The 21208-nt window shown below is 41.6% G+C and overlaps 1 protein-coding gene across 2 annotated transcripts in view; it reads right to left on the bottom strand.

Moving 5' to 3' along the window:
• The window catches only part of AP3D1 (adaptor related protein complex 3 subunit delta 1), a 57225-nt gene extending 37507 nt beyond the window's left edge, over positions 1-19718 (bottom strand). For both annotated transcript variants that reach the window (XM_072112650.1, XM_072112642.1), the window contains exons 1-7: positions 19506-19718; positions 9773-9868; positions 6062-6142; positions 5889-5969; positions 5618-5725; positions 3367-3496; positions 3135-3274 (exon numbers count right to left, since the gene is read on the bottom strand). In XM_072112650.1, coding sequence (XP_071968751.1) covers positions 3135-3274; positions 3367-3496; positions 5618-5725; positions 5889-5969; positions 6062-6142; positions 9773-9868; positions 19506-19601 — 732 coding nt within the window. In that variant the 5' untranslated portion in view covers positions 19602-19718. The remainder of the gene's footprint in view (positions 1-3134; positions 3275-3366; positions 3497-5617; positions 5726-5888; positions 5970-6061; positions 6143-9772; positions 9869-19505) is intronic.
• Positions 19719-21208: the final 1490 nt, after the last annotated feature.

Consider the following 21208-nt stretch of genomic DNA (forward strand, 5'->3'; position numbering starts at 1 on the left):
AACCACTGCGTCTTTGTGCAACACAGAAAAGGGGAAGGAATGGACTCTACATGCCTGGTGCCCACCTTGAAGCATGGAGGAGGAGGTGTGATGGTGTGGGGGTGCTTTGCTGGTGACACTGTTGGGGATTTATTCAGAATTGAAGGTATACTGAACCAGCATGGTTACCACAGAATCTTGCAACGGCATGCTATTCCATCTCATTTGCGTTTAGTAGGACCATCATTTATTTTTCAACAGGACAATGTCTTCAAAGACACCTCCAGGCTGTGTAAGGGCTATTTGACCAAGAAGGAGAGTGATGGGGTGCTACGACAGATGACTTGGGTTCAGGTCTGGTGACTGGAGGCCAAGGGAGATGGTTTGGGGTGAGCTGGACCACAGAGTAAATGCAAAAGGGCCAACAAGTGCTAAGCATCTCTGGAAACTCCTTCAAGACTGTTGGTAGACCATTTCAGCTGACTACAACTTGAAGCTCATCAAGAGAATGCCAAGAGCGTGCAAAGCAGTAATCAAAGTAAAAAGGTGGCTACTTTGAAGAACCTAGAAAGACATATTTTCAATTGTTTCACACTTTTTTGTTAAGAATATCATTCCACATGTAGTAATTTATAGTTTTGATGCCTTCATGAAAATACAAAAAACTCTTCGATTTAGCAAAAAAACGGCTGAAAAATCCAAACTCGGCTTATACTCTATTCCAGGGGCGTCGCTAGGTCAAAATTGACCTGTGCCCCGAATGTCCCAGGCAATTTTCCTCACTATCATCGCTATCTATGTCCTCAGGACGTAGATAGCGACGAGGCGTGAAGAGCGGATGAACGGAGCCGGCGGCACTGATGAGCACTGTAGTGGGGAAGGAGCTGGCACTACAGCTGCCGGGAGCAGGAGACGCTGGGTGATGACGTTACCGCGCCTCATCGCTGCAGTGAAAGGTGAGAAGCCGGAAGAGAGACTGAGGTGAGAATAAGTGTTTTTTTTTTTTTTTTTTTAATTATGCAAGGGGGGGGGGGGGCACATTTAGGTGACTTGTCATTACAGATGGCTATGGGAAACATAACATTACAGGGGGCTTTGTTGGATATTACTGGGGGCTGTGGAGACATTACTGGGGTCTGTGGGGAATATTACAGGGGGTTGTGGGCACATTACTTGGAGCAGTAAAGACATTGGGGGTGTGCAGTAAAGGACATTACAGGGGGCTATAAAGACATTGGAGGGAGCTGTGGGGGACATTTTACAGGGGACTCTAGGGGACTGTGAAGAAATTGAGGGGGGCGTTGAGGACGTTGGGGGGCTGTAGGGGATATTACTGGGGCTGTAGGGGACTTTTTTTAGTGTGGCTGTGGGGGATATTGGGGGCTGTGACAACATTGGGGGCCTGTGTGGGATTTTGCTGGGGTTGTAGGGGACATTACTGGGGCTGTAGGGGACTTCCCCGTAGGGCTGTGGGGGGCATTAGGGGCTGCGACAACTATTAGGTGAGTTGATTCTTTATGTGGGCACGATTAGGCTCGGCATTATTTAGTTTAGGGTCACATTGAGTGTTAGGGCCACAGTAATTAAGTGTAGATTGTATTCTTACTTGTTAGTTCACGATTAGGGAACATTATTAGGTGGGTGGCACAATGAGGAGGTGTAATGTAAATTATGGGGCTTTATTATAAAACCAGATTGTATGTATGTGTATATATATATGTGTTTATATATGACTTATAGGTTTTAATATGTTATGTTAGGAAGCATTTATTATTTTTGTATTAACAGTATTTTCAGGAGGACTTTCTGTGTATTTTTATTAGGGTCCCTTTCACATGGTCGTCCATATGCTATCTGTACAAACAGCGGCTAGTATACGGAACGGCCCAGCTGCAGGACTTCTTATGAAGAGGGGAGGTGAAGAGCTGTCACCCTTCCAACTCCCCAGTCAAGCAGTCCTGGCCTGCGATAGGGGCCTTAAAATACAGGTAGCAGAGTATTAGGGGTAGCAGCAGGATAACACCATTAGGGGACCAAGATGATGGGGACAATAAAGAACATAAGATGTCTGTGTGGTGAACTCCACAGGGAGGACTCGTGGCTGAAGAGGAGATGTGGTGATGCTGGCCCTAACAGAGAAGATAGAGGACAACTACACTTGGCCTCCTGACACTGGATGTAACAGGTAGGGATTTCTCTTGTGTTTTCTGTATCTGTATGTGTCGTGTATAGGTTGTGTACAGGGGTGGGCATTAATAAAAGTCTGATACATATGCATTGGGGCCCGTGCCCCGTATCTTTTTCCACCCTAGCAACGCCCCTGCTCTATTCAAAAAATAAATAAATAAAAATACACATCTTTCCAAAGCACCCCCCAGGTCCTCCTCATAGGTCCGGCAGGGTCAGGTCTGTGTGACGTTGAGACACACAGGCTATAAGGTCAGCTGCATCTGACGTCACATGGACCTTCCACTGCCGGACCTAAGAGGAGGACCTGGGGAGGGAGTTTTGGAAAGGTGTGCATTTTTTTTTAATAGAGTATAAGTTGAGCTTAGGTTTTTCAGCTGTTTTTTTTTCCCCACTACAGGTGAGTATTGACTTTCTATTTGTACATGCTAGGCAGGGGCTTACTATATAATGGGGGAAAGGAGCTGACTTGCTATGAACTGGGGCTAGGGGGCTGGCTATATATTGGAGGGCAAGGTGCTAGCATATACTGGAGCTTAGGGGGTTGATTAGCTATATACTGGGGGGTGGCTGTGCCCAATGAATTTCCCACCCTAGGTTTATACTTGGATCAATAATTTTCCAGTTTTTTGGGGTAAAATTAGGTGCCACGGCTTACATTTGGGATGGCTTAGACTCAAATTTATACAGTATTAATGTCATCTTTATATTACACACATGACAACAAGAACCTCCTAGTTTGTGTGCATTTGCTTTGCATTTCAGAATGTCTGGAAATTATTTTGAACTAAATTTCTGCCATTTGTAAAAAAAGAAAGTTGCCACAGCAAGAGTGTTAAAAATAAATGAATCTCACACATGTAGATCTTATCCAACAGAGTCTTCTTATTCCTGAGAGGAGGTGTGAGTTTTGAAGGCAGTTTATAGAAGATATTAATTAGATGTGATGAGAGACATGATGAGCTTACCAATTTGATAATTTTAATTAGGACCCAATTGTTAGTAGAAGAAGTCATTAGCTTGAAGAAGAGCGGAGCCAATGACAGGTAGTTTTTGGGGTTTCTGCGAGCAAGTTCACAAATCACATTCACCGCAGCAGACTGAACCCCTATGACAAAACATAAAAGTCACTTTTATCCAGTTTTATTAATAAATTAAATATATTTGAATGATGCCACAGAGTAGTAGTAAAACACTTACCTGGATCAGGGTCCTCTAGCTTTTCTTTTAGTCTGGGGAATGCAGGACGCAGAGACTCTGGATACTTGAGAAAAACTTTATACATGATCAGAACAGCCTTTTTTCTAATGTATGGCTTTGTGTGGGACATCTACAAGGAATGGGAAAATGCTCTAATGTATAGTTTAAAAACATCACTGAGCATAAGTTCCCCCCATAAACTCTGGTGGCAGTTTTTTCCATTCGCTAGTTAATTTTACAGCGATTCAGACAGCTTTCCCTACTCCCTTAGGGCTCTTTCACATCGGCGTGTGCCATCCCCTTCCGTTGTGTGTCCGTTTTGCTTTAGTTTCGTCTTTGTAAATTTAACTGAAGGTTTAACTTTGCTTTGAAAACACCTGGTTTCCTGGCCTCATCATTAATTAAAAAAACAGGACTCAGTTTTGAGGAATCAGACTTCTATACTGGCTTCCATGATCTGCATCAGTAAAATCAATGGACACGTCCATGGAAAAATTATTGAAACATCGGATCAGTGAAAAAATAAGCCAATGTGAATACACCCATGGAAAACAATGGCTTTGTTAAGCATCCATTAAAATCACTGACACAAATGTGAAAAAAAAACTAATGTAAAAGAGTCCTTATACACAGGCCAAATTGACTCAGCCATAAGTTAGAGAAAAATTGGCAGGTCCCATAAACTAGAACATTGATTTTCAACCAGTTCCCCAAACTATGGTGCCCCCTGTGTTTTGTTTCCTGGCAATGCGCAGTCACGGCTTCTTACAATGTAGGAGACGTGTACAATAACACATGCGCAAGCTTTGAACCTTGCGCGACAAAATGACGTCACCGAGGCCGGCGCATCATCCTGAGAGCGGAGAGACTCTTGCATTTGCCCACCGCCAAGGTAATGCCCACTAATAATGCTGACTATATGAGCTTTTGGCTTTTGAACTGTTGGCAGAATACTCAGCATATGAGCTGGTACTTTTAGTACTCCAGCAGTATACTGCATATAACAATGAGAAATGTAAAATGAGAAATACTATAGTCATGAGGCTGGAGTACTACAAGTACCAGCTCATATGCTGAGTATATGAGCTGGCACTTGTACTCTGGCCTCATGGCCATAGTACTTCTCATTGAACCCCTTTATTTTGCAGTATATGAGCCACATAATAATCAGCACCATATACTAAAAACAGGGAGAAACTGAGAACTGTTGAGGAAGAGCTTCGTGTGTGTCTTTCCACCATTCCTGCCAGGATATCCCTTTTGTGTTTAATATGTATAATATGACTGTTTTAGTGTCATTTTGTGCTATTTTGGTTGGTGCTGTGCCCCAGGATTTTCTAAGTATAAAAAGTGTGCCGCGGCTCAAAAAAGGTTGAAAATCACTGCACTAGATGGTCAACCAAATTCTTGAAATCAGGAGATTTTGACAATGTTATTGGGGAAATGCGGGTTCTGCTCTGCTCAGGTCAGTATCGTAATAAAATGTCTGATCTCGAGGGAAGACCCCAGTGTCTGTCAGGTGGTTTAAAACACGCATATAAACAATTTTAATCTAAGGAAAAGTATTATTATGAGGGGAAAAAAAAATCCTTTTACTTTTTATTTAAATTGCTCCCTCTCCTGATTTTTCTCAGATTTCAAAATTGTGCAAGCAAAGTAGGAAGTGAATCTACAGGACACATGAAACAATTTCCAGCATACAGATTTTGGTGGAACAATTTAGTTCACAAGTAATAAGTTTGGCGCCACATGACTGCTCAGTCCATGAAAAACAAGCCTTGCCCTGGCTGGAGCACAGTGGCGGATGGGACTCCATAGATCATAGTCATAAGTGATGCAGGAAGTCCCTGCTTCCCTTCATGCAATCGTGATTACAGTGTCGAGTGCGCTGCTGTTCTGCCGGCAAGCAGTGACTTAGCACATCATATCACTACAAAGTAAGGAGTCCCACAGAGCTTGGTCTATTAAATCACATCAGCAATCAGTCTAGCTACAGTTATAGCACAGAAGTGCACATATTAGCCAATGATGTGTAAAAGATTAAGCAGAGATTAGCTGCCCAAATCATCATCTGCAGTACAGTCCTATTCAAGAGGTTGTTGTAGAGTAAATCATGCTTTACACAAATAACTAGCACTTAGCAATAGAACAAGAGGTTGGGGCAAATGTTAGGCAGCAGTTGTCTTCATGAGTCAACAACTATAATGAATATTATTTGTTTTCAGTGTGGAATTACATCTATTGCACTTACAAGCGTCATGATGTCATTAGCCAGATCTCTGGCCAAGTCTGGAGTGACAAAACAAGACAGTCCGGTCAGGGCTACTCCAGTATCATACTGATTAGGACTGCTTAGATCCTGAAGAAAAAAAAAATACATGTCATTTCTAATAATATTATACCATCTTCAGCAATATTTCTACAATTTGAAGGCGTTAATACACAGATTCCTCTGGCTACTAAAAAGCTAGGCAAGTAAAGAAAAGCAGATGGTACAAGTCAAGGGTCCTTGCAGCACTTACCTTCCTTATCTGATTTGTGGTCAGCATTATAACATCTGTGCCCTCGTGAAAGCATTGTGAAGCGGCCAAGTACCCGATTCTCTGGATAACATAGAGGAGAAAAGAGCTCTTAAATGCATAAAATAGTCAAGTATTTTTCTACTCTTAAATTATAATTGTTTCAGATATTTTACCTTGAATGTAAACTTTGAGGCACTCATCACCTCAATAATATTGAAAGCAGCCCAGGAGATGTCATATCCAAGCATCTGCAACTGTAAATCGAATAAAAAAGGCAACAGAGTATCAATTGAAGGCTTACACACACATATTACACAAATGCTGCCAATAACAGACATACAAAGGAACTGTTGAGGAACACCATGCCAGACGACAAACCATTCTGAATTATTAGGTTATGATAATGCATTTGCTGAGGGGGGGGGGGGGGATGTCCATTGATTTTACTGATGCAGATCATGGAAGCCAGTATAGAAGTCTGATTCCTCTACACACAAGTGAGGCTATGTTGACATGACACTGCAGGATAGAAAAGCATCCTGCCCACCAACATAGGAGACTGATCCATGTCTAAATTTTGGGGTAATATGAAAACATGTAATATGGTTTCCAGCACTTTTCAGGGAGATGCTACCCATAATGCCTTTCATTGCCACATAACTGTAAGTAGATTATCTCTGATTCCTGGAAGGCTGCCAGAAGTATGACAGCTTACCTGGGCAGGCTATACAAAGATCTACACAGTGGAACAGAAAAAACCACCATCATAAGATGATATTCGGCATTACTTATACTGTACTACATGATCAGTTCTACAAGCCCTGTTGCAGACAAGAAGATCACAAGACTGGAAGAATTTCTAATTCACAAGAATCTCGTGATGAAGCATCTTCTGCTACTGCTTATCCTTGAATGATGTAAGAATGGTCTGCCAAGTATTAGATACAGTTAGTATATGGGAACTATACAGATGACGTGACATATCTTTACATGAGGAAATTTTGTGGTTTTCGCTGTGATTTGTAACATCAAAATTGAGGTTTTGTTGTTAACTTGCAAAAAACAAACAAACAGGCCCATAGAGCTAGAACAGAATACTGCTGTCAACTTATTTTCTTGGGATTAACCCATTAACGACTTGGCCTTTTTTAGTTTTTTCGCTTCCATTTTTCACTCACCAACTTCAAAAATCTGTAACTTTTTTTTATTTTTCCACATAAAGAGCTGTGTTATGGCTTATTTTCTGCGTAACAAATTGCACCTCATAGTGACGGTATTTAATATTCCATGGCGTGTACTGGGAAGCGGGAAAAAAATTCCAAATGCAGTGAAAATGGTGAAAAAAAACACATTTGCGACGTTTTCTTGTGGGCTTGGATTTTACAGCTTTCACTCTGCGTCCCAAATGACATGTCTAGTTTATTGACCTCATCTTTTTGAGGCCGCCGGCAGCATTGCCAGCGGCGATCGAGGTGAAGACACCCGCAATCGGTGCTAACACCGAGTGCGGGTGTTACCGGTAAGCCTTTGCTGCAATATGCAGCAAAGACTTACCGGCTATGGAGAGGGCTCGGCCGCGAGTCCTCTCCATGCACCGGGACCCGGCGCGCGTCGTACTATATGGGGGTTAAACTATATGGTGGAAACCTGACAAGGGCCATACATATTATCCAAACACTTCTCATTCCAGCTCCTCTCTCAGATCAGGGGAATGTGCCTGTAATTCCAATCGTTGCCAGACGCCTGTGCAGCAGCCCTTCTACCCTACCAAGGTCTCCCAATCCCACCAAAATAGACATTAGCTGCATATAAGCTTGTCCTCAGCCCTCCCTCTGCCTGATGCAATCTCACTGCAGCAGGGGAAGTTTAACCATTTCCCGTCAAGGACCTTTTTTGTTTTTGGGTTTTCATTTTTTCACACCACACCTTCAAAAATCTATACCGTATTTTTCGAACTGCAAGACACTTCTTACTATAGAACGCATCCCGGATTTAGGCTTCCAAAAAAAAAGGAAAAATATATTTTACACCAATTAAAATATCCCTGTTGGTCGCACTAAAGCACAGCACACACAGCTCAGCTTCATCCATACAGTTATGCACACAGCTCAGCTATACACACTGAACCCCCCCCCCCACACACACACACACACACACTTCCCCCATTTCCCTCTTCCCTTCTTCTTACCCTGTCCCAGGGCAGCATCTCCCCATTCTCAGCAGTATGTGGCGATGTAAAAAGCATGTGATCAGTCACATTATTCTGACATCACCGCAGGTCCTGTAGGACATCTGGGAGAGGGGAGAGCAGTGGGGAGGCTCTCCTCTCTGGTAGATCGGCTGCAGCGCTGTATCAGGGCATCACCCGATCTACATTACAGCGGTCAGGAGAGTCTGGCAGTGCTGGATCCTCCAAAACGTTTGGTCTTTAAGACACAAGCGCTTTTTAGCTAAAAAGTGCGTTTTATAGTTAAAAAAATACGGTAACTTTTTTCATGTACAGAGCTGTGTGACAGCTTGTTGTCTGCGTAACAAATTGCATTTCATAGTGTTGGTATTTAATATTCCATGCTGTGTACTGGGAAGCGGCAAAAAGAAAAAAAACAAATGCAGTGAAATAATGCATTTGCTCCATTTTCTTGTAGGTTTTATGGTTTTAAATGTGCGCCCCAATGACATGTTTACTTTATACGTTGGGTCGGGGCGATCACAGGGATAACAAATTTGTATAGGTTTTATAATTTTTTTTCACACATTTACAAGATTTAAAACCTCCAGTTCCAAAAAAAAAAAAAAAAAAAATGTATTTTGCCATTTCTGGTGCAAATAACTTTTTCATACTTCGGTGGACAGAGCTGTGGGTGGTTCATTTTTTTTATATTTTTCAAAACTGCAAAAGAGCCATTTTTGACTTTGGGTGCTATTTTCCGTTACAGGGTTAAACACAGTAAAAGAACGTTATTATATTTTGATAGATCAGGCATTTTGGGACACAACTAAACCTAACTTGTTTATGATTTTTACTGTTTATTTATATTTGTATGACTTCAAGGGAAACGGGGGTGATTTTAATCTTTAGGTTTTTTTTAATACAATTTATTTTATTTTATATTTTTTCCTAATTTTCAAACCTCCTAGGGTACTTTAATCTGATAGATCCTACCATATACTGCCATACTACAGCATGGCAGCATATAAAGATTTTCCTCCTCATTCATTACAATGTGCTAATCGAACATAGTAATCAATGAGTTAAAACTAGAGAGCCTCAGCGACCGATCGCCGCCCCCCTCGATGATGTCACGGGGTGCAACGGTCTCCGCCAAGATTGGGGCACCCATGCACTATATTTTTTGAAGAAGTCGCTAGTAGCTTTGTTGGTGGCGATGGACGGCTTAACACCTGTATGCTAGCACGGATCGAGGGTGTTACCTGTGAGACCTCTCCATGCACCCGACGTGTGACGTACTATTACGTCACATGTTGGGAAGGGGTTAACTACACAATAAGAGGCGGGAGAGCTCCTGCACAGTGTCACAACCTGTGAAGCTGCAGAATAGAGGGCCTCAAGGCATTAGCATCGTTATTAAATTTGATTTTAGAAGGAAGGAGGTCATGAATAATAAATGTAAGAAGATTTCCACAGTCACAGTGCCTGTATCTGTAAGTGGCCCGAGTTTATCCATGTTAGATTTTCTTTAAAGAGATTCCCAATGAATTCTAACCCAAAAGAAAATAACTAGTGCCTGTAACGTATGAGAAAATATGAAGGATTGCAGCAAACTAAAAAAGTACTAAAATATAAAAAACAAACATAAATTTAGGGGACTATAATGAAACTCTTTAGAAAAAAAAGCCACATAATAAAAAGGAAAGTTACTCACATAAGTCAACTTGCAGACGGCATTTGCTTTCACAGCAATATTATCTTGCTTCAGCTCTTGTTTGATCTCATCGATACAGTGAGAAATATATTTTGCCTAGTGGGAGAAAAAATAATAATGAACACTGTAAATAGTTGAATGATGCCAACAACCATTAGCCCAAGAATTGCCAGGATGCCTGCACTGCTACAGATTTCTGAATAAACACTCTAGATCAGTGGTTCTCAACCTGTGGGTCGGGACCCCAGTGGGGGTCGAACGACCAAAGCCGGGGGTCGCCTAAAGCCATCGGAACCGCAATTTTACTGTTTTTACTGCGAGTTGCATGGTTTGGGGTCACCACAGCATGAAGAACTGTATTGCGGGGTCACAGCATTAGAAAGGTTGAGAACCACTGCTCTAGATCATAGGCTTTTTTGTTATCAGCGCTGCTTTGTTTGAGAAGGTTACTGCAAGTCAAAAATAAATGATTTTTTCTTCTCAGTGCATGTTATATTAGGTGAGCATATAAATACTACAGCGGAGGGCGGGTATGGTTTTATATCATGGACAATGGATACACATTGGTTTCTGTAAACAGTGTAATACAACAGGAGCACAAAGATGGCATATGGCAGGTAATCGGTTGGCATGATTAATGAGCCCAAACACTGGTGGCACCATTAAGGGAGGATACTGTAAGGACACTTAATATCTATTGAGAAAACCCTATGTAACTTACGGAGTACTGTCCAAGCAACATTAAACGAAAATGGGCAAATAAATTTTCCTGAATGGGATAAGGAAAACACCGGCTTTATAGCTACTTTGTAAGGCAGCTCCCTTACTATCAAGAATGACCAGTGTCCCATGCCGCCGTCTCTCCGGCCCGTGCCCCTGTTTGTTTTCATCATGCACAGACCAGAAACTGAACTCAGGGCAGCTTCCGCGACCCTGTAAACAAACAGAGAGAGATGGCAGCGCAGGACACTGGGAGGAACCCCGCAGGTAACTACAGGTTTTTGGTTTTTTACGTAACCCCTCCCAGGAGTGAGGAAATTGAAGTCCCAGGTCAACATCTGCAAAGAAAATGTATGTTCTCTCCGTGTTTGCGTGGGTTTCCTCCCACACTCAAAAAAATACTGGTAGATTGATTAGATTGTAAGCCCCATGGGGACAGGGACCGATCTGGCAAGCTCTGCGCAATCTGGGTGCACTATATAAATTATAATAATTATTATTGTGGCTAAAGCCACTAGGAAGCTTAGTTTACACATCCTCACTGCAGCCTGATGTTTGATTGCACAAAATTGGAATAGGCAGACTCCTCCTACACATACGCACGTACTGGCCATGATGAGAGGGCCGTAGCATGGAAACAAATGACAGCCTCCATGAATAATCAGGCAGACCTCTTTGCCAGAGTTTGGGGTCCATGGGATGTATATTGGTCAGCAGTTTTGCAGGGTAATGGAACTTGACTGACGGAAAAAATAGTGTCTCCCCAGGTATACCTCAAATTGCCCCCCCTTCTCTCCTTTTCATGTATGTCTTGTGTCTTAGATGTATTTAATCGTCACACAGTGTGGAAATCACATTTGTGCGTTCCTGCATTCTAACTATGTCATATAGGAATTGCATACTGTTATTTTCTGTATAAATGTGAAGATTAAGTTCATCAAGAAAGAACCTCTCTTTTGAACAGGCCAGATTAGTTGGCCAAGGTTAATTTAATTGTTTCAAAATTACCATAGGTTTGTAAAATATATGAAAAGCTATGAAAAATGTATAACATACAGATGAGGGGGGGGGGGGATAAAAAAACAAAAACAAAACAAGAATCGTCTCGGAAAACCCGTTTAAGACACAATTTGGACTACCAAACGGGGACAAAGTCTAAATTCTACAAAAAAAGGGCATCAAAGAAGTGCTATAACTCACTCTAAAGGTTCTTATTCCAGCCCTGCAGGAAACCTGACAACATCCAGAATTCCCATTGGGCAGGCAATGTGCAACAGTTTTAGACTGTCAGAAGATACGCAAACTCCGTGGAGAGTTGCGTATCCGTGAGGTGCATGCACAGATGAATGTGGAGATCAGTTGCTGGGCTACACTAAAACCGTGCATGCCCGTCCGCATTTGGAACTTTGTGCTGTAAATACTCAAGTATATACGATAACTTATCTGTTTTTCAGAAAAAGACAGTTCTACTTATAAAAACACTTGTACACACTGTTCTCTATGGGGTCGTGGGGAAGCCAGAAAAAGGGCTTCTGATGACAGGTTCCCTTCAATCAAACTAAATATCCATATACTTAGCATCACTACTGTTATCCTATCATGACCTTAAGTAGGGTTGTGGAAGAAACCTGAGGGATACACGTCAATAGTAAAAATTTGAGTAACGCTTTGTATGAGCAGTAGGAAATTAGATCTGCGTGTGCAATATTGGATAACAGTTGTTCTTTGAATGGTAAGCAGTCATAAAATATTTAAAGAAAACCTGTGTCTATTTAACCAGAGGCTCAGAGAGAAAGCAACTTGGAGAAACAGGTAATGTGCCAATAGCAGTTCTGAAGGCTCTGACCAACACTCATTCAAGAGGTCCAAGTTATCACGATTATAACAATGCATGATACACCAGCTTAATGTTGGCAGTAATCCATGCACATTAATGAGGTTCCAGCTAAATACTCTTATCACTAATACAACTTGACTGACACAAGCCGCTGGGAAACCAGCAAAGGCCAAGAATTGAGATCAGCTTCATGTTTGTGTCATAGCATATTATTTTAGCAGGTTCAATGCCCCTGCCATTGTAATGAAACCCAGAGTACTGCTTATATTCATCCTATGACAAATCTTTCACTTTAGTAAGAACAGAAAATCAAAATACTAAATAATATTTAAGATATACAGTATATCTAGCCTAAGGTTCAAAAGTTCTCATTATTACTCACTTACATTGCTTTTAATAGTAAGAAAAGTAAGAAGTTTAGTTTATGCTACACAGGTTAAAGGAAACCTACCACCACGAATGGGAGTGGTAGGTGGATCTAGAGGTCGTGAGGATAGCCCTTTTAAGGGCTAATCCTCACGTCCCTGCACTTTTTTTGATAACTTTTATTATAAGAGTATGTAAATTTTCTAAAGCGGCTACTGGGGCGCGGAGTAGCCGGAGCTGAGGCTACACGGTGCGGCTACTCTACAACCCAGTAGCCTTTTTGTTCCTCCCACCCAAAATCTTCAGAGCGCAGCTCCTCGTAGCTGCGCGCCCTCGTCCTACAAACCGTTTTGAAATTTGAAATTCTCTTTAACCCCCTTAATGACTGTCCTATCAGGTTTTTAAGAGTACTTCTTCTGAAGCACAGCCTTTCTAGGTTGGAGCATCAGAAGATGATTGCAGCTCAGCTCCAGCACTAACATCAGCGGTTTTCCGATCCTGGGTGTTTAACCCCTTACACACCATGGTCAAGCATGACTATGCCATGTAAGGAAATTTACCCTGGATCGAAAAACCCTGGCTGCCAGGTCCCCTGCACGCAGCGGGCTCAGTTACTTACATTACACACTGCAAAACATTTGTATTGCAGTGTGTAAAGACTTGAACAAGCAATCAGATGAACGCTTGCTTAAGCCCAATTCTGAAAAAATGTAAAAAGTAAAAATCATTTTTACATTAAAAAAAAACCACAGAACACCACAGATGAACGGTGTTTATAAAGACCATCCCATAATAAATAATTATGCCCGATCATGTGCCCATATAGCAGTTCCCCAATACATGTGGGGTATCGGCACTCGGGAGAGAGGTTCGTTAGCAAACTTTGCATAGCATTTCCTCATTGTGAATGTATAATGTGAATTGTGGCCTAAATTTTCCAATTTTCCAAAACAATTACAGTTTCTAATTTGCACTTCCATTTAGTTTTAACCCAAATAAACACTTAAAGGGTTAAAAGACTTCTTACAAGTTGTTTTACATACGTTGAAGACTGTAGTTGCTATAATGGGGTAATTTATAGGGTTTTACTATTGTTTAGGCCTCTCAAAATCACTTGAAAGCTGAGTTGTCCCTCAAAAGTCTTGGTGATTTTCATAAAAAAAAAAATAGAAAAATTAGATGTTATCTAATTCTAATAACATCCGTGAAAAATGAGAGGACGCACAAATGCCATGTTATCATAAAGCAGACATTCCGTAAAATGTTAGTTATCAAGCTATTTTGGTGGGCTGACTATCCATCTGGAAAGCAGAACATTTCAAAGTTTTAAGAATTTGTCTGAATGCAAAACTTATCACTTTCATTTTACAACTAACAAAGTACACAAGCGTCAGTGCTAAGGGGTTAGTATGATACAGTCATGACTGTAGATTCCAAGATGTAGGCATCTAAAGTAAAGCTTCACCCTCTAGCCACTCATCTACAGGAAAAGATGCCAGTTTTCTGCTCATTACCATAAGCCTCTGGAGGTGATATTTTGTAGGTAAATGGGCAAGATCTCACATAAAAGAAGGAATTCTATCCGAAAGTTCTATAGTGGGGTAAAAGTAGACGATAGGTTCCCTAACATTAATAAGACTTGGCTGCCAATTCATCATGCCTTGGACCACTTTAGGTGGGTAGTAACTGCAGTACTTTGACCAGGAAAAATTATTTGTACGGTACTTAACTTACAGAAGGTACTGTACTGTTACCTTGCTATGCTGTGCAAAACGGCATTATTTTGTTGCTTCTTTTTGGTGAACAATTTGAGGCAAAGCTAGATATGGATACAAAATATTTGGGAAATTAAAGACAAAGAAATTACAACTCTCCCTCCTGTACTATAGTGATTTTATCGAAAAAAGATAAAAGATGTCTCCAATCTAAGGGCCTCTGCAGAGGGCTGTTAGTCCAAGGGCTCCTGCACATGAATGTGTGCGGCCCATGTAAATGTGCTGTTGGGGGCACTATCCTACATGCTGCAGTGGAGAGGAGTCTGCATTATAGAGAAATATAACGAAAAGATGTTCCCTCTGCCAGCCGAACAGACCCGCTGGAGCTGTAACAATATATTAATATAGTACGTCATTACATTATATTTCTCTATAACACAGGGACTCCCATCCACTGTAATGTGTGCAAGTGCCCTCGCTGTGTGTTAGCCAGATTTAGTGGCTCCGAACCATACAGATGTACTGTTGTGCCCTAAAAAACAACTAACAGAGTTAGCGAAGGGCCCTTATACACAAGGTATAAGGCTCACTACATACCATATACACTGGTAACAAGTACCATACATATAAAATGTTAGTGAACAAAGAAATTTTAAGTTTAGAAACATGGATCAGTGGAAGTAACACACCTTTGTTGACTTTTCAACACTTTAAATATACAGGTACTCCACCCTGTGAAAAGTAATGTGGAAAAACACTACCGCAGAGGTCTTTTCACATGCACCCATCGTAGCATTACTGATCAAAGGAAAGACCTTTCAACGTCCACTACTGTTCACACTGAAGAAGAGTTTACTGCAACTTCAATAAAAGTCCTCTGAAGAGCAAAATTAAGGTTTTAATTCTTGCAGATTATTTGGGACACTTTAGTAGCTTAGTTCCAGGGCATTTTGAGCCTTTGTGGCTCAGAAACCATTTAGGATGCGGTTACACATTGCGCTAGCATCAGGTTTCCAAAAACAACACACAATGGGCCTGGGGTCGATCACATGCGCGTTTCCAGTTAGGTGTATGTGCCAACGGAGTGGCCGTAGATGAGAGTAGAAAAGACTGCCACAGCAGTGTGTGAGAGATATAGTAGAGCATTTGTCTCTGTGCCATCCACTGAATAAACAAACAGCACATAGACAAATTCTACATTCATGTGCATGTAGCCTTAAACCATAACTTTTTATTGAGTTATTGATGTGATTTTTTTTAATCATATGTCTCTTATAAAAATTATTATTTTATAAGTTATTAAAATATAATGATGAAGAGGCAGGGATGAACTTCAGACTGTTTAAAAAAAAAAAAAAAGGTCTCACAAGGACACTGTTGGTCATTTCCTCTTGTTAAATTAAAAACAAGAAGTAAATGGCAAAAAGAGATCCCTGCAGAAATAATTTTTGGAGTAAAAAAAAAAAACAACAAAACATGCAATTATAAAAGGGGTAGTTTAAGGATTACCTGGAAAACAGGCTACATTATAATAGAAATTTTAGGATGGGTACTAAAAGATGGATAAGGGCTTAAAGATGTAGTTATTAAAACCATTTGTCACCTCTATAACTGATATGGGGACGTAAAAAAAAAAGTTACAAATTAGTTTTAAATGGAGATGGACACATTCACACGAAAGTAAAGTGGACTAAAATGATGCCACACATCGGTCCCCATTGATGTTTATGGCGCCCAGTCACTATTGAGCACACGCGGTCTCACCGCAATGCGGCCGTGCACGGAAGACTTTAGGACATGTCCTATACTTCGCCGTGTTACCGCGAAATCCATATGCTTCTCTATGGAGAGGGGAGGGGTGAGCAGTGCTTAACCCTCTTTGTCTCCAGTGCGCTGCTGTATGTTCACCCAGGCATACGTACGTTGTGTGATTATACCCTAAGGGTGCTTTCACACATTACAATTAATGCACGTGTTTCAAAAGTGTAAATAGCTGTGTCTCAGTTTTAAAATAGTTGACTGATGCAAATGCTTTGAGGGTGTGTTCACACGTAGCGCTTCGGTTGCATCTGGATGTGTGCGTTTTCAAATGACACCATGCGTTTGGCTACTTTGAAAGTGTTTTTCTTCATTGCTGTTGGTGGAAGCAGTTGTGAAAATGTTTACACAGATGCTTACACTTCCAGCAATGAAGAAAAACACTTTCAAAGCAAACGCATTGTAACATTTGAAAAAATATGCATTCTGATGCAACCAAAACGCCATGGGTGAACGCACCGCGATGGATGCTGGAAGGGATAATATACCACTATGGATCACTAATTCCCTATACATATAGTGTTCCAAGAGATCGGAGTATGGAGTTCAATGAATACTACTAATATGTAGAGGTTTATTAGAAAAGGCATTACCTTTGCCCTATTATCATCATGAGGGATCAATAGACTATAGTTAGTGATGAAATGTGGCTTTAAAGAACTAAAGGTGCTTTAAAATACCAGCCTGAAATGAGAGGTTCCTTAATTACAGGCCTAAGCAATGCTATTAAGTGGTGCCTCCAAGTAAGACCTCAGCAGTGCAACAGACGGACTGAGCAAGTGACGTGTCCCACACATAAACACTTAAAGAGTAACCGTCATTTCAGATGATTTTTGATATTATGGGGAGGGGGAAGTTGTGAACATTTTCCAAATATACTTCATTTACAACTTCTCCTTAGTTTGTAAAGTAACAGGTTGTAAAGTGCCCCCTAGTTACAATGTTACTAGGGCAAATCTCTCTACAGGATTGAAGACAGATCTCTCTCTTCTCCCCTGTTTTCTACACAACTGTGAGTGTTAACCCTTTCTTCTTTCTCCCAGGCTGCATTATGCTTTGAGCATTATTTTCAAACATCAAGTTGAAAGTGAAGGGGATAAACCTCCCTTCTCAGAGCTGTTTAACCAAACACAGCGAGATTAGATGTGAGCACATGCAGCCTCCATAGACACACACTTTTACATGGTGATATACGCATCTCTATAAGTGTATTAGAAAAATCTTCACTACATCCTCCCATACACAATATAAAAAATTATTTCAAATGATGGTTACGCTTTAAAGGTAATCTATCATTTGCTTTTATGCATTATGAACTAAACATACATTGAGAATGCTGTAGCTACAAAGATGCAGAAACATATCTTGTTTAATCCCTGAGCCAAGTAGTTTTGCTGAAAAAACAATTATGATAAGGCAGCTCTGTCGCTCCTTTGGCTGTCTCTGTGCTTCTCCTCAGCCTAATTTTGTACTGCTTCAGCCTTGTCCCACCCAACATAAGCTGAAAATATGTTATCGCTGTGCTGTCCCTGACAGTCTGAAGTAAACAATCGCTGCACCTTCCCCCATCTGCTGTGTATGAGTCATCCAGCTCAGGTTGATTAGTCCTGTCTGGACAGTTCAACAAGCTCCTGTGTATGTGGAAACAATGAGTTTATGCAAGACAGCCAGCACCCAGCTTTTCCAATGTCCTGATTTTTATAATTGTAATTGTTTTTGAGCAAAACCACTCAATACAGGGATTAAACAAGATAGGTTTCTGCATCAGTGTAGCTACAGCATTCTCAAGGTATGTTTGGTTCTCATTGCATAAAAACAAATGGTAGATTTTCTTTAATTACTCTACACATCGTATGATGCCCAGTAGTTGCCATAGGAGCAGGATAACAAAAAATGACTGCTGAGCTGGATGCTTGTCCTTGACATCCACATGATGGCTATGATGGTTGTCTGTCAGTTTTCCATTATGGCATTAATACAAGTCCTGCTATCCAGCAATGTTAACAGCTTTTACTTCCAACCCAATATAAATAAGTTTTTTGTTGTTTTTCTCCATGTCAGTTTTCAAGTCATTGACATCCTAAATATAATCTGATTTAATGGCAGTTTAACCCCGTAGTAAAACAATCAACATCAGAATCCTACAGCAGTTGTCTAAATCACATGTCTGAAATTCATGTCACCTGACTTCTGGCATCACAGTCCAACCCTTCAACAGAGCAAGTATAATCCAACTCATTCATTCAAACCAAATATTCAATCGTGTGGAACTGAAAGGATCCTCTTCTAAGAATAAGTTTATAAGAAGACCTTCATTCTAAGTTTTATAGTCCAAATTCATAAAAGCCCACAAGTTACATTTGAAAAAAAAACTGTACTTTCATAACCAATGCTTTTATTTATTGCTGTCGGGCTGTGAGAAATAGAGCATATTTGGGGCCTTTACTGTTCTGTACTGAGGCATCAATATATGTAGTCCTGTGGGGAGAACTCACAGCTCCATTGATTATGAGAGCCTCCCCCCAAAGTGTTCAGTTTGGGATATATGGCATGTATTACATGGACCTGTTTTTATGAAAACAACTAGAAAACTTACTTTGTTATTTAAGGCCCAGATCACACCTGCTTTCAGACCTTCATTATCATCTTTGGCCCCCGAAATGATAACAGAAGTGTTCAAATATGGATTTTAAATGGCTTCTGTCAGTGTCCGCTTGCAACCGCTTCGGTCATTTCAGTTGAAATCAGTGGACGTTTTGACGCATCCGTTAACATAATTTCGGCGAGGGAAGATAGTATTGGAGGTCCAGACAGATGCAACAATGGATTCACTGGAATCTATAGGCTGATATAGTTTACTGTTTTTCCCTATGAGATCTGAATGAATAGAATATTTGGAAGCGCTTTCCATGAGATCACATTAGTGATCTGCCAGTAGTGGAAGGCTTTCCTCATGACCTACATGTATACAGGTAAGTAGATGTGAGGCGGTTTCTAATGCAATGTTCATGCACCAGATAAGGGGCTTCCTTATGAATGAACAAGACAGCTGTGGTACTGAGCACTGTAACCCCTTCATCTCTTCAATGGGACTACACCCCACACTGACCAAAGAGCAATATAGAGGCAGCACGTACTAGCCCACACATGTATATACATAGTATAACGGCTGCCACATCATCCACAGCAGATGCCAGGTGTGCCCACCCCCCAGCACAGTGCCCCACTTCCCTGCACACCCCATCATCTCCGCTCACCCCACCTGGCAGCCTCTTACCTCATCCTCTTTATGATTGCGGATTCCTCGCACTAGGTCCTGCAGGTTTTTGTCGAACATACGGTCAATGCTACCCTTGACCATACGGAGCGCCATATCCGTGCACTGGTTCGGGCCCCACCGGACTCTTCTGTCACCGGACACAGACACACAAAATGGCCGCGGCTCAGCTGACTCTACTCCCCGCCCATCGAGCCCACGTGACTGACAGCGAGAAAGGGCGTGGTTATCAGCTGGGTAGCCGGCTGTTGTCCCGCCCCTGGCTGGAGATTGGCGAGGCGGTTTGTGCCCCTCTATACCTACACGAGGTGAGGGGAGGGGCACATATGGCGGTGATGGGCAATTTGCCGCGTCACACATTAGACTATTTGTCTCTCTCCACGTACATAGAGTGGATAGTAGTAGTTGTCCCAATGGTTAGATGGCCTCTGCTCATGAGGGGACAACAAGTCTGCCACCATATGCCTCACACATGTAAGTGGTAGCAGTAGTGGAGCGAAGGAAGGCGCACATAGCAGGTAGAGTTGTGTGTGAAACACCCACTAGTTAGGGGCTAGTACCCTCAGCAGACATTGATATGGGCTTCCACCTGAAGAGCTGTGCCTCCTGTTAACCCCTTATCGCCGACACTAGTTTTCAGCTTAGTGACCAGACTCGTTTTGTAGAATCTGCCCTGTGCCCCAATAATTGGTTATGACTTCGGAACGCTTTAACATATCCAGGTGACTGAATACATTGTTCATGTAAGTTAAAAAATCTTAGTGTCTTTGCGTTACATTCTGAAAAATTTGGAAATGATGTGAAAATTCAGAAAAATTCTCAATTTCCAAAGTTTGAAATGTTCTTCTTTTCTGGCAGGGTGTAATGAGGCTTAGAACTTTAGGTGCAATTTTTCACGTTTGTACAAAAATTGCCACCACTTGGATTTTGAGGGACAAGTCAGCTTTCAAGTGCCTTTGAAAAACCTAAATAATAGTAAAACCCCATAAATGACCCCACCAGGGCAGCCATCAGGAAATTCGGGGCCCCATACAGCAAAAGTGTCTGGGCCCCAACACACCCCAAAACCGAACAAGCCTCCTGCCCCCCGCAGTGACCTTTCACAAACAGGGTTTGAGGCCTGTTGCTACGACAAGGCACACTCTTCTGGCCCCAGCCACAAAATATATTTACAAAAAGGAAAAGGCTGCTCCGGTCTTCTTCTCGTTCTCTTGCGCGCGCCTTCTTCTCCTGCAGACAGTGTGTGATCCCGCGAGACCTGTGACCCAGCACTGGATCTCGCGGGATCACACAGCCAGCCCAGGAGGAAGCGCGCAGAGACCGACGCGACGCTGGCGGCAGGGTAAGCATGAAAGAACTGTACGCAGCGCACTGCGCACTTAACCCCTTCACGACTTGGCCTTTTTTTAGTTTTTTCACTTCCATTTTTCACTCCCCACCTTCAAAAATCTATAACTTTTTTATTTTTCCACATAAAGAGCTGTGTTATGGCTTATTTTCTGCGTAACAAATTGCACTTTGCAGTGACGGTATTCAATATTCCATGGCGCGTACTGGGAAGCGGGAAAAAAATTACAAATGCAGTGAAAATGGTGAAAAAACACATTTGCAACACTTTCATGTGGGCTTGGATTTTACAGCTTTCACTGTGTGCCACAAATGACATGTCTAATTTATTCTTTGGGTCGGTACGATCACGTGGA

The sequence above is a fragment of the Engystomops pustulosus genome, chromosome 1 (assembly GCF_040894005.1).
Source record: "Engystomops pustulosus chromosome 1, aEngPut4.maternal, whole genome shotgun sequence".
Taxonomy (NCBI): Eukaryota; Metazoa; Chordata; class Amphibia; order Anura; family Leptodactylidae; genus Engystomops; species Engystomops pustulosus.